Raw genomic sequence first — 13206 nt, 5'->3', positions numbered from 1 at the left:
CTACATAGTTCAACCTACACAGCCCTGAGGGAGTGTAATGAATCCAAACTGCACCCACAAATTGACCACAGGATTATTAATTAAAATACAGCAAATTTTACCTCTTCTTTAAAACCATACAAGCTATTTGAGGGCAGCTGGGTTGCACTGCTGTACGCAATGACCAAATATAACCCACAAACATTTTGCTAAAGAATCTCTCTCATAGTGATGTTGTGAAATTCAGAAATCTCAAAACTCAACTTGGAAATCATGGAGACAATAAACATGGCACCTCATAACATTGTTTTGCCAACAGAATCCTTTTCCAGTTCAGACTGCACTTGAACCCTTCATAAAATCTTATTTATTGGGTGTCAAAAGCTTCTACACGGCTTGTTATTATGCATTTGGTGTTTACCTATTCTTGCAATTGCTCTTCAAAATCTAGGATAATTTTTTTCAGCAAATTTTCTGTGCTTGAGGCAGCAATGGCAGTATTTTCTCTCCACGTAGACAGCAAAATTAAATTCAAGGTAAATCTAACACACACACGTGACTTCCCAGTGCTGAAATCTTTAATAACAGAAGAGGCATTTTGCTGATAATTTTTTGCCACATTGTACATCACCTGCCAGAAACCAGTAAGGAGAACAAAAAAAACCTCTAAGTGTGTGTGGGGGGAAACCTAAGGAAGAATTTCTCCAGCATCAGGGAGTCTGAACAGAGGCAAGCTGCAAACACTGCTACATTTCCTAACTCTAAACAGAATATCAGAAGTAATAAAAGTTAACTATGAGAATGGAAGGAACAGATTCATCTCCAGCCACTTCTCCATGTGATGAGCAATAGCGTTCAGCCAGAAAGCATTTCCTGCTCTGCAAAACCACAAACATTTGTAGAGCCAAAGGGCATTGTTCTTTTCGGTGAATAGTTTCAAACTATTTGAGAATGCTTAAAGAGAATGTTCTTGTGAGTTACTGTTATTTAGTCAGCAAGTTGTGAAACGCTCGCCAGGTGAGAACTGCAAACAGCCACAGATGGGATCCCTGCGCCGAAGAGCTGAGAGGCTGTGGCGCTGATGCTGCACACAGACAAACCCAGACAGACCCAAGTGGGACTGGGGTAAATGAAATGGTTCTTGGTGCTGTTCCACATAGCCAAGTGTGTAAATGCAAGTTGGGGAGATGGGTCTAGATGATGCTGCAAGCCAAAAGGAGGAAGAACAGTTGCTACTAGGAACCCAAGTCTGTACTAATACTGTAGGAAATAAGATGGAGTTAGAGTGGAAAGACCAAGACCTGAGAGTAGGAGCCATGTCCTATTCCCATTAAAAAATTAAAATAAAAGATTGAGTGCTATCCCACATGAAGAACATTACTTGCTAATTTGAAGCTAAAATGGAGCAAAATCTGGTATCAGGAGAGGGGTAAATCACCTGTGAGGCTGCCCCTGGAGATGATGCTTTAAACAATACATGCAATAGCACAGGGCACCAAACCCACAGAGATCAGCTCTTTGTGGAAATAGGGGAGAGATTACCCAAATAAAGCAAACCCAAGTAACAGGACCCACATGGAAACAAGGCTACAGGAGTACACAGCTGTGGTGCTAACACAGAAAAGGGAGATCAGTGCCAGTCTCAAAAGCAGCATGAAGATCATAGAATCACAGCCTAGTTTGGGCAGGAAAGGACCTTAAAGATCATCAAGTCCCAACCCCCCTGCCATGGCCAGAGACACCTCTCACTAGACCAGGCTGCTCAAGGCCCCATTCAACCCAGCCAGGAACACCTCCAGGGAGGGGGCAGCCACCATGCCCCTGGGGGACCTGTGCCAGGGCCTCACCACGCTCAGAGGCCACCAGCCTGAAGATGCAAATCAGCCCTGCAGAGCACAAGGGACCTGAAGCAGTATCACCATGCAAGCATAGACAAGTCCCACCTCCTTCCTGCCACTGGCTGCCACTGAGCCCTAGCAGTGGTTTGGATTATGCAAGGTCAGCTCAGGTGTCTCTTCTACACTTAGGCTGTTGCTAATCAATTACCCAGTACAGGTTTTAAAACACATACCCTTACAGAGGCATCTGGACATGACAGGAGTAAGGAGAGAAACATACAGTATGATGTTGGCAATAAACATAAATGTATCACTTTCAAAAACAACAACAAAACAAAAAGTTACATTATCTTTTGTACTTATCCCACACCACCACCCCCCAAACCCACTAAAAACTTACGTTCCCAAAAGCTCCTCATGCTTTTTGTTATCCTTTCTCCAGACCTCTATGTCCAACATATCCTTCCTGTCAGAGAAGTAGTGAAAATCAAACTGTTCCCTCCACTGAGGATTTGCACTCTTACACAGTGTCTAGAAAACATGCAGTTATAATATTTACTTTTCTTAAATAGTACTTATTTCCACAGTAAAGCACATATCAATTCTATAAGAACAAGAGCGGATGTTAGGGCATCAAGTGTTAAGGTCATTCCAACCAAAGCCCATTATGCACAGCCTCATCATCCTTAAAAACCTCTTTCCTTTCTCCCAATAATGTTAAATATGCAGTTGTGACATGAATGAACAGCCAGAGAAATTCTGAAATACAAGGTGAATCCACCAGCTCTGCTTTCAGTGGACCATGGTCATCATTCAGCATCACTCATGCACTGGAAGAAATCCAGAATAAAAGTTTTGAGGACAATCACCTTAAAATAGGTTTGAATTAATTCAGGAATCTAAACCAGTGTTTTTACTGTATTCTTGCAGATATAGGCAAAGAAGGAGCAGCCATAAAATTATTAACATCCAGGTATTTGAGGTCTGTAACTTGTCCCTCAAAGTCCAGCGAGATTGTTCTTGTGTTTGGGTTACTCTGAGTATTCAACCAGATTAGGACTTCAACCACTTGCAATTCCTACTACACACTATGCTACCCACACTCGACAGCAGCACGGCCACTGAGAGAACAGGAGATAGGATTAGCCAGACCATGACCGAGATTTCCCCACCACCTTACCTGCTTTTCTGAACCACTACAGATCACACTTTTTAAATAAAGCAATCAATCCAGGAAACAACGTGAAGCGCTACCAATTTGAAGTGTTATTACAGTGCTAAAGCAGCAGTCCCCAACTTTTGCTGGACCCCAGACAGAAATACTGAGCAATTAACTCACTGCAGGCAACATTGTACTTGACTGCCCATTTTAAACTTCTTAATTTTCTGTGACTGCCAACGGTGCAGTCTTGCAGATTCATGACATGGACTACTAAAGAGAAACATAGAAAGGGATCGTAACTGGAATAACGTATATTTATTTTAGAATAACCCATTTGTTATTTTTCAAAGCTGCTTCTCTAAATAAAAACATTGTATCGTGACCTGGGTTTGAGGTCTGACGTGGAGGGTTCAGATGTGCCTACATCTGAACGTTATGTTCTGTGAACTTGCTCTGTACATTTTGTACGGGAAGGGGTTTGCTTCCTCCTCCTCCTCCCTCCACATTTCCAGTTCGTGACAGGCAGAGCTCTTGCTTTCTCAACAGAACATTATTTTAATTATGGCCTCTCTTCTTTTATTAGACTTTGGAGATGAAATGTGTATCTTTGGGAACACCATTCAATTCTTAGATTCCCATGAAACACTACTAGATACAAGCAAACACAGCCTGGAGGAATAAAAATTCAAATCAAAACCATGGAATATTGTGCTGTGGTTTTGTTTGGTTTGGGTTTTTTCTTGTTACACACAACATCTTTTTCAACAAAGGTGCTTTAAAAAATAAAAATAAAAATTCCCCACACTGGGAACTGTTTCAGATCTGCTTTTCCAGCATACCTAAACACTGCAAACCGAACTTCTGTCTTGGCAAAGAACAAAACACACGTGTGATGTACGTAGCTTTATTTCATTTCATGTTCACGTCAAATATCCATCAATACGATGCGTATGTGACATGCACAAAACCAGACACCCACAATATTCCCAATTCCTGTTTCTATATTGGCATGTAAAACATATTAGTAAAATGTTAATATCCTTGATCTGGTCTCCTGGGTTTGATCTCACATATATAAAAGATTCAAGAATAGTATCATCTGAGGCAGCAACACACCAGTAGAAGAAACACTAAGTACCTTACTGGTGGCAGGAAACTTAAGGAAATCCTTAATACTTACCTTGCTCTTGTATCTTTGATCTCCCAGTTTGAGGAGAATAAAAATCTCTGCCAAGCCCCCTCCGGGGATGTTCTTCCCCTCCAAGAGCGTGATGCTGACCAGCCCGTTCCACAACTGGTTCTTGCGCAAGGATTCGGAGAGTCGCACACTCCGCATGAAACTCGACTGAAAAGCAAATCAGCGACACAGAACATTTAAACACCTAACCCCACACTTTTGTGCTCAAACTGACTGTGATATGAAAGCACCAGAAGTGACAGAGGTACTGTGATCCCCTAGGAGCAAGCAGAGAATGGAGGGCAGGAGGATGCTATGGATTTTCTGCCTGTACTGGCCCCGTGAAGGGATGGTGCTCAGCGTCAGAGCAGGATCAGCAGGGTTCACATAAACTGATAGAGAAGTCGACTTCAGCTAACCTGGCTGTGCTTCAGCAAGAGCAGACCTCGAACGTTGAGAGCAATCTGTTACCTTGGCTCTGGGAAAGACACAGGAGAGCGATGGGTAGGAGAGATGGTAGAGGGAAAAAACTAAAGTAAACTCTTAAAACATCTACAGCTACACCCATAAAACGCAGGCCTGTCCTTTCCCAGATTCCCGTTTGCAAGAGGGAGACTGTCCATGGCCAGGTGAAAGGCTGAGCATGCATCTTCCACCTCCTTAATCACTCAACTGCCTGCCATCCACATTAGCTCTTTCCCCGCCGCCTCTGCAGCTCCTGCTTCCAGAAACCGAGCTCACGAATCAAAAATACTGATGCCTGCTGAAAAAACACTGACACCACCAGGCTCTTTATCTGGAGTTATGGTTACCTGGTAGCCACATCCGTTACCTTCTCAGCTTCATCCCACATAGCACGGCTGCGCTAACAGTTCGCTAACTGGCAGTATTTTATTGGACAGAGGATGATTAAATAGGCCTTTATTTGGGGGGAGCGAGTTGGAAACATTAAAACTCAAGGCTATACTTTTCTTCTCACCGTAAAAATCCTGCCATATTTTACTCTCTTGAAGCAACTTTTAACTCGCCACGCTTCAGAGCTTCAATCATGTCATATACAGGTGGGAGCAAGACGGAGGAGAAGATTTCACAAGTCACTTTAAAACAGGACGTGTTAGCTTTAAAAGCAAGTAAGAAATGTTGTTGCTAAATAAAACGATTGCAAAAGCACCTGATGTCTGAAGATTACTTTTTATGGATCAATTACCCAGCAACAAAATTCTTAAATCATGGGTGGTGAACTCACAAATTTTTTTACTCACTTTTTACTGGTTAAAATACCCCAACTCTTTGAATCCCACAAGCATATTAATATACTTCTATTTAAACGCCCCGTTTGGCTTTCCTGGCACACTGGTTAAAAATTCCTACCTTTAAAAAGAAAACGAGATTTTGATTCATAAATCCAGCTGCAATGTAATTTCTTTTTTTTTTTCTTTTTTTTTTTTTCTCTAAAAGTTCGTCTTTTAGGCCAAAAAGCTAAAGCATGACTGTTCCCATGGACATACTTCAAAGTCCCGGCAGATATATTCCTCCCTAAACACTGCAACTATTTCAAAATCCTTTTTATAAAAAAGGGAGTAATGTCCACAAGGGATCAAAGGGCATTCTACAGTCTGGCAATCGCCTTAGAAAAATGGCAGTGCTTCCATGAAATATGCCCTAAAATAATTTTGCAGCTTGGTATGTCCTAATTTCGAATTGGATGTTTATCTTGGAAAGGCTTCTATCTAACTTGTCCATAAAAAAGCTCCACTTAGCTCTATGAGCCCTGTGAAAATGGAATCCAACGCTGGCTATTAAAGGGGCCTGGAGATTGCTTCCATATGGCGTAACAGCATGGGAGTGGAGGGCTAAGCCCTACAGCAGGCGCTGCTTGGCTTGAGCTCCCCATCTATCCATGGACACTCGTTGCATTACACCATAACATCTGGATTATTGCTTGTAATGTCCCTGGGAAATATCCACTTCCCATCAAAGCCTTTATCTATCTCGGTTGTACTTTGAACATTTTAGTATTTAACACAGTCATGTTTGATGTGATGTACTTGCTGCTTTAGGAACAAGGATTTTCCCTCCCACCCGCCACCACCCCCCCACTCCTTCCTCAGAGGAGGAAGAGGTATTTGATGTAAGTTCACACAAAACACCCGGACAAAGTTTATCATCTGTGTTACAATTTCTTTTAAAAATAAAGCATCCAATTCTCTTCAAAGCTTCCAGGCTGAACACGAGAGACAGTTGTCATCACTCAGTTTTCTAATCAAACTTGGATTCTTTTCATTTTTTTTTACCAGGCCAGTATTTTAGGGAGCCACTCTGCACTCGGGGCCTTCCTACCCAAGCTCTGCAGCATACACCACCCCACCCTTTTAACCACTGACATGACAGTTCAAAGGACTGCTGGGAGGTCCCCAAACCAGCCCAGATTCCATGCAATCCCAGGAAAAAAAAAAAAAAAAATCAGCATCCATGACTCCGTATGGCAAGAGCACATTGCAATACATCAACTCTGACCTTCCAAAACAGGTGACCCTCACAAACAACCTTGTGCACCCTTTTTCAGGTGGCTGCACAGCTGCAGAAGCACACTGTCCTCATCTCAAAAGAGGGGTATATCAGACTCCAGCTAACAGGACCTGGCTGCTTTCTGGGTGAGATCTAGGATCACCTCAGAGCATCACATGGGATAGAGAAGCCAAGATATTTGCAATTGGTTTCGGGCACAAGGCTGATCTGCAGCACCTCAACACAGGCTCGATGGCTGCAGTCTGCTTCCCACCTCCCCCAACTCAAGTCTGGTGCCACCACCACAAGCCTGTCTCCAAACAGAAAGAGCAGGAGAGAAGGCTGCTTGCTTCATGTCTCTTCAAGTCAGCCCGTCACATTAGGAATGCTTTGGATTTCCTGGACATGCCCAAGTCATTCCCACAGCGTGTGCTCGGCAGGTCTGGCACGTCTCCTGTGCCTCGTATCGTCTACACGCACACCAAGAACTGCTCCATGCATGCTCTGTGGCCACCTCCCCAGCCTCCCCGGGTATTTGGCAGGTTGTTGCTCTGACCACTGATAGAAATCCCAGCCAAAGAGGCGGTGTCTCAGATTCCACTCGCAGTTTCTGGAAGGAAGCACATCTGGGGAAACCCAGATGTGTGGTAGACCCACAGACCTGGACCATCAATGAGTCAACTTTAGTGTTGCCTGGGGAAGCCTGCATTATGGAAAATGCCTCCCAGGTGACAAGGAAATGATACTGCATTATTTATTTCGAAAGCCTTGCCTCCTCTCTGATACCCTGCACCTATTCATCTCAAACTGATTTACGCAGAGGTAATTGATTAAACTTCACAGCCTCCCTCTGAGTTGGCCAAACTATTACACAGAGCAGAGCACAGAAAAGTGAAAGTGATTAGTCCAGTGTTACTCAGGGCAAAACAAGCACTAAAAAAACCCCACTCCAAATGCCTCACTGACCTGTCTTCACAGAGACACACCGGGAAAGTCAAAACCCCTCTCTGTACTGGCCAGAGGAGGACATCACCACTTAATCAGTGACAATTTTAAAGTGGGTTTATCTTTCCAGCTCTTTCCTTTCCCTGATACCACCCAGGCTATGGACGCCTCCGCACTTGGGTCCTTCAGCTCCTCCCACTGCTGAACCCCAGCTCCTTCCAGCTGTGCTCCCAGACTGGATGCCAGGTCCTTTGGGCCGCTCCTGCTTTATTTTCCTGTAAACTCTCTGCAGTTGGCCAGTTCATACTCTGGCTACATTCCAGACCAAAGCAAAGGTGCCTTGCAGAGGTACAGAAAAGTTGGCTGAAGTTGGGATCAGGCTGTAGGGCTAGAAATGATGAAATACATGCTTTATGCTGGAAGTTGGCATGTGTCCCGAGCACAAGACGTGGGACAAGTCTGCTTATTCCTTCCTGCTCCCGCTCCCAACCCCCTTTCTGAAATCAAGAGTCTTAATATCAAAACTTGAGGGGTTGTCTCCAGACAAAGCTCTGATTTTGGCTGGGTACAAATAACCAGTGATACCATAAAGGTCACCTTTAGGAGCAGTTCACTGCTGTAACACGGAAATATAAAGCTCTAAAAAACAAATTAGAAAACAAATTAGATGCCTTTAAAGTCTAAGAGCCCATGTTTACTGCAAATTTAGGAACTGTGCAACATCAGGTAAGTAATCTTTTCTGAAGCAAAAGTATGGCTAGGTCACAGAGCAGGACCCTGCCACGTGAGGAACAGAAGATGGTCCTTCTCCCTGATGCTTAGAAAGAACATTTTCCCCAAAAAACATCCTACACCTCTGACTAGAAAAATTAAAGATCAGGGCTTGGAATACTGTTTTCAGAATCTGGTTTCAAAATTAATACAAATGCTTCTGACAACAGCTTTCAAATTTTTTTTGCTACATTCTGGTTTAAAGAAGAAAGCAGGACAAGAACGAGCAGGTGGGCCAGAGTCAGACACAGGAGATGAGCAAGAATGACAGAGCTTTGGAGGGGAAAGAACGGGCTCATTGACCCAGCTTCACAAAATGCTTTAGGAGCTCAAGTCTCCCCGATAACACCATTCGTATATAACCTCCCTCTATAGGCACCCAGCGAGTCCCCTCTGGTACATCAGGGCTGCTTTCAAATCTGTCTCTCTTCCTGACACACACATACATGCCCCAAGTTCAAACTTGTTTTTGAAGCAATAAAGAGATGCAGAAAAATTGTACATTTAAATGACACGGCGAGGTGGCCAAGTGTGAAGTGAACCCATCTCTCACATCTTTCATTTAAAAGGATGAGACAGGACAACAGAAATCCTGCTGCAATCCCCGTGAAGAGGTCAACATCGAAACTGGGCCACGTAATTTGCCATTTGAGAAAACAACAACACGCAAATAGGAAGACTCTTTAGACCTCTCCTCATTAGGCAGGGAAACCATTTTGCAGAGGCAGCCTCCCCCTGGGAAAGAGGAGAGGGCAGCAAGAAAGGCAAGTGAACCGACAGGAGATTGCCGCCACGATGCGTGACCCTGTGGCAAGCGAGCCCCTCCGCTCTGCGAAACGCTCAGAGAGCGCCGCTGCCCACGGGGTATTGTGGGAGAAAGCCAAATACAATGAGGCAGGCAAAAATGAAACCTAACAGCCCACAGAGAGAGGAGGGGAGGGAAAAAAAAAAAAAAGAAAAAGGAGAGCGAGGGATTTTCCCCTGCGATGAGATGCTGAGGAGCACTTGGGTCCGGTCAGCCTTTCAGCCAATTTATTCAATCAGCTTAGGCTATCAAGGTGGCAATTGCGTCGCTTTTGTTTCAGGCCTGCACTGCTGCAGGTCAATCCACCCCAAGCAAACCTGCTTATTTGCTTCATAGATGTTCAACACTTAAAGGTTAGTCAGCTGTACAAATGCTGGAAATAGCATGTGGGGCACTCAGGGTGAGACTCAAGCCACCCGGGACAAACAAGGCTACTGAGCATCAGCACGTTGGGCTCCAGCAGAGATAACTCCCGACTCCCTCTGCACCCCAGATAGGCCCAGAAAAGAAGAAAATACCACAAACCACCAACAGAAAAGAGGGGAGAGCTTGCCAATACATAGATACAAATGTATATATTAATACTGCCTAATAGCATCCTCTTCCCTTCGCAATGCCACCCTCCATGAGGAAAGAAGAAAGCCTTGGAGACAGCTCCCACAGAGGACAATGCTGTTCTCAGCTCCCATGAAAAACGAGGGATCTGAATGTGCTCCCCATGCCTTGGGATTCTGCCCAAATGCGCGATGATTCCTCTCTAGCAGCAGTGAAAAATATATAGTGTGTAATCAACAGATAGCTAAATCATCCAGTTCAGCAGCTTTGGCACCACAATGATTTAATAGACAACATTCAGTTGTTGAAACCCTTTCTGCGTACTATCTGTAATGACTATGAGACACCCATGGCTAGGCAGGAGATCCTGTACTGCTGCTGTTTTCGTCGCTGCCAGAGATGCAGTTTCTCTGCAAAAAGCAAGCAAGCTTGGAGAACACACACGAAGAGCACATGGTATCCACAACCGCCCTGGGGAACCCCTTCACCAGTCTGACACTGGGTCTCATCGGATGTGAACACCGTTAAGAGGGGTACTAACCATCTGGGGTGAATTTGGGAAGCCAGCAAGAGTCCTGTGACTGATTGATAGGAGACATTTAGGACATTGATATGCCAAATCTGCTCTAAGATAGCATAATATGGTCACATTAGATCATAACCTGGTTCCTTTCATATAGGCAGTAGATTTGAAAAAGCTGTGAAAGTTATTTTAGGGATGGATAAAATGAATCTAAGTCATTTTTCCCTGTATTTGTAAAAGAAAACCTAAGTATTGCAAAACAGATCAGTTATGGTTCACCACAAAAAAACACCCAGGAAAACCATTTCAAATAGAAATCTTATTTGCCTAAGCCTACCGAGATGAAATCTCAGTCTCAGTTCAGCTGCTCAAATGGAAAGTACATGGCCTTTTCCTCCTGCAACAACCAGAGTCCGCTCAGTAGCCTGAAAAGAGCCGAGTTTGCACATCCATTACAGAGCTCTCTCCATTTCCCCTGCCCCCCTTATTCCTGTATCTTTATCTCGTCCAGCAACATTGTTTTCTACCCCATCATACTCTCTGGCTATTCTTCCGTAACCTCTTGTGCCTTCCCTAGACACCTATATTCCCTATGCACACAATTTTTCTTTCTAGCCTTTATGTTCTGCAACAAACTGCTAGTACTGCTTCCACAGACCAGAGTTTCCTAACTAAAGATGGTTATTGATGTACAGTACTAGTGTTTTAGTGCAGTAGCAGAATCAATAAACCAGGAAATACTGCTTTGTCAGATTTTTCCAGCGCATGCTGGGAAATATTTTTACTGCCTTTGGATGGTCACAGAGCTTTTCTTTAGAGATCACACTGGAGCATGAACTGTGTCTTCCCTAGGAAGAACTGAAGCTCTCCTACCCTCTAGTGACTGGAACAGAATAGAGCACAGGGTTGCAGCTCTTTCCTTTTTTTCCCCTCCCCTCCTGTTTTAAACTTCCACTTCTCCTAACTCAGGGCCATACTTCAGCATCTCTTAATTTAATTTTAAAAGGTGCTCAGGCACAAGGCAGAATCTTAAGAACTGAATGACCTGCCAACATGGCGTACAGCTGAGGGGCCAAAAACCTACATGTAAAAAAAAACCCTACTCAAAACACAATGAGATAACAAAAAAAACCCCAAGTCGTCCAGTGACAGCAACCAAGACAGAAGTTTGGTCCTTTTTGACCAGAGTAGCCAGAGTTAAAAACCCTGGCTCCCTTTCCCAGGACCCAAAGCCAACCAACGTCAAGAGACAGCTGTGTGTGCACACGTGAGAAAAAGGGGGATCAAGCCACGCTGATTGAGGGCACAGCAATTTTCAGAGCTTCAGTTAATAACTGAAGTGCTGAGTTCTTCAATTATTCCATCACTTTCTGTCATAGGGCATTCAGGGATGCCTGGCAGCTCTCCGCAGGGAAGGGCTGCGATACCCCTGGAACCAGGGCTCGCTGAGTTGCCATCCAGCTCCAAGGGCTGTTGTACACTTCACACTACTTCTGTCGACAAAAATACACTTGCTGGCGCAATACCTGAGAGGGCTGGCTCCTGTACATTGCACACCACAGTTGTAATGAACAGAACAAGAGGAGGTTAATTATTCAATTTATTTAGGCAGAAAACCAATAGTTATAGAGGGAAAATATCAAGATGATTATATGGTCTCCTCAGAGCCAAATTCTGCTTTTCAGAAAGTTAGACTGGTATAGCTCTGAGGCTGGGTACTGGGGCCTGCAGTTTCTATATCATTGTTATTTACTCAATAGCAAATTAAAGCTTTACAGAACAAATAAAAAGCCATGGTTTGTTTCCCGAACAAGCCAGAATCTAATACAAAAATGGGACAGTACAGGAATATAAAAGTAATGGAAGCCTGCAGGGATACTACAGAAGACCAAGGAAAGCAAGTTATGTAGTTACGTAGCAACACACAAATCTTGGAAATCCTGTTACATTGCTGGTAATGAAAACTGCCTGCTTGGTCTCCATCCCAAGAACAAAAGGCATTTGAAAACCCACAGAGGAGAGCAGAAAAAATACTGCCTCACAAAATTCCTCCCATGGCGAGAGGTGACCCAAACGACTAGACTGGAATCCAGGAAATCAGCCACCTTTCAGGTATCCTTAAGCAACTCAAATCCTCCACATCTCCTTTGTTTGGTTGAATTTACACTCATTTCCTTAGTACACAGGTTATTTCTCTTTTTCTAAAGTTCTTTGCTAAGGCAAGGTCTTCCTCTTGCTTGCCACTAGACACTGCCCACAGTGCCTACAATAAGAAAGCAGCAGTGATTTCTCATCACATTAAAAACAAATATCAAAAAGCAAAAGGTATCTCAGCCACTACGTGGAAACAGCTTGCATCTATACTTCAGAGTCTTCCTACATTTACTCTTTCTGTTTCAGAGGATGGGACCCTTTTCAGGAGGCACTTGAAGAGAAAAAAAAAAATGGATTACCTTGGTTGAAGTTCGCTTCTTCCGACTTGACCATCTCTATTCATGGGTCCCCACCATCATAGCAAAAAGAACCCAGAGAGAGGAAACAGAGAAGGAGTGAAATGGAGTAAGTCTTCAGTAAAATAATTCAAACAGCAGCTTGTCAAACGTCTTAGAAAAGGTTATTACTAAGTAGGGGGCCGAACCTACAGCTGCATTCATCTACCTCCCCTCTCCCATGAAACACAGTGATCAACAAACTAAAAATACCTGCATTGCACCAAAACCCCCATAAAATTAAAAAAAGTAATCAAGAATAAGAAGTGGAGGGACCCAGAGCCATTACTAAGAAACATGGCTTATACTTTTGGTGCCATCTGGTTCTACAGTAAGCTAATTTTAAAAAGGGGAAAAAAATCATCTTGCTGTTAAGTGCTAATGTGGACAGAGCCATTTCACTATTCTGATTCCACTGGAAATGGCTGAGCAATTTGCATTTGAAATATGAGGG

General features: G+C 43.7%; 1 protein-coding gene across 2 annotated transcripts in view; it reads right to left on the bottom strand.

The window, feature by feature from the left end:
* The window catches only part of MCTP2 (multiple C2 and transmembrane domain containing 2), a gene marked incomplete at both ends in the record, with an annotated part of 101772 nt that overhangs the window by 66764 nt on the left and 21802 nt on the right, over positions 1-13206 (bottom strand). For both annotated transcript variants that reach the window (XM_084268088.1, XM_084268087.1), the window contains 3 exons: positions 2218-2348; positions 4160-4324; positions 12717-12752. In XM_084268088.1, the coding sequence (XP_084124214.1) occupies positions 2218-2348; positions 4160-4324; positions 12717-12752 (332 nt within the window). The remainder of the gene's footprint in view (positions 1-2217; positions 2349-4159; positions 4325-12716; positions 12753-13206) is intronic.

This window comes from Gallinula chloropus, assembly GCF_964237585.1.
Source record: "Gallinula chloropus genome assembly, chromosome: 9".
In the NCBI taxonomy this organism is placed as follows: domain Eukaryota; kingdom Metazoa; phylum Chordata; class Aves; order Gruiformes; family Rallidae; genus Gallinula; species Gallinula chloropus.
This window is presented reverse-complemented; position numbering and strand designations above follow the sequence as displayed.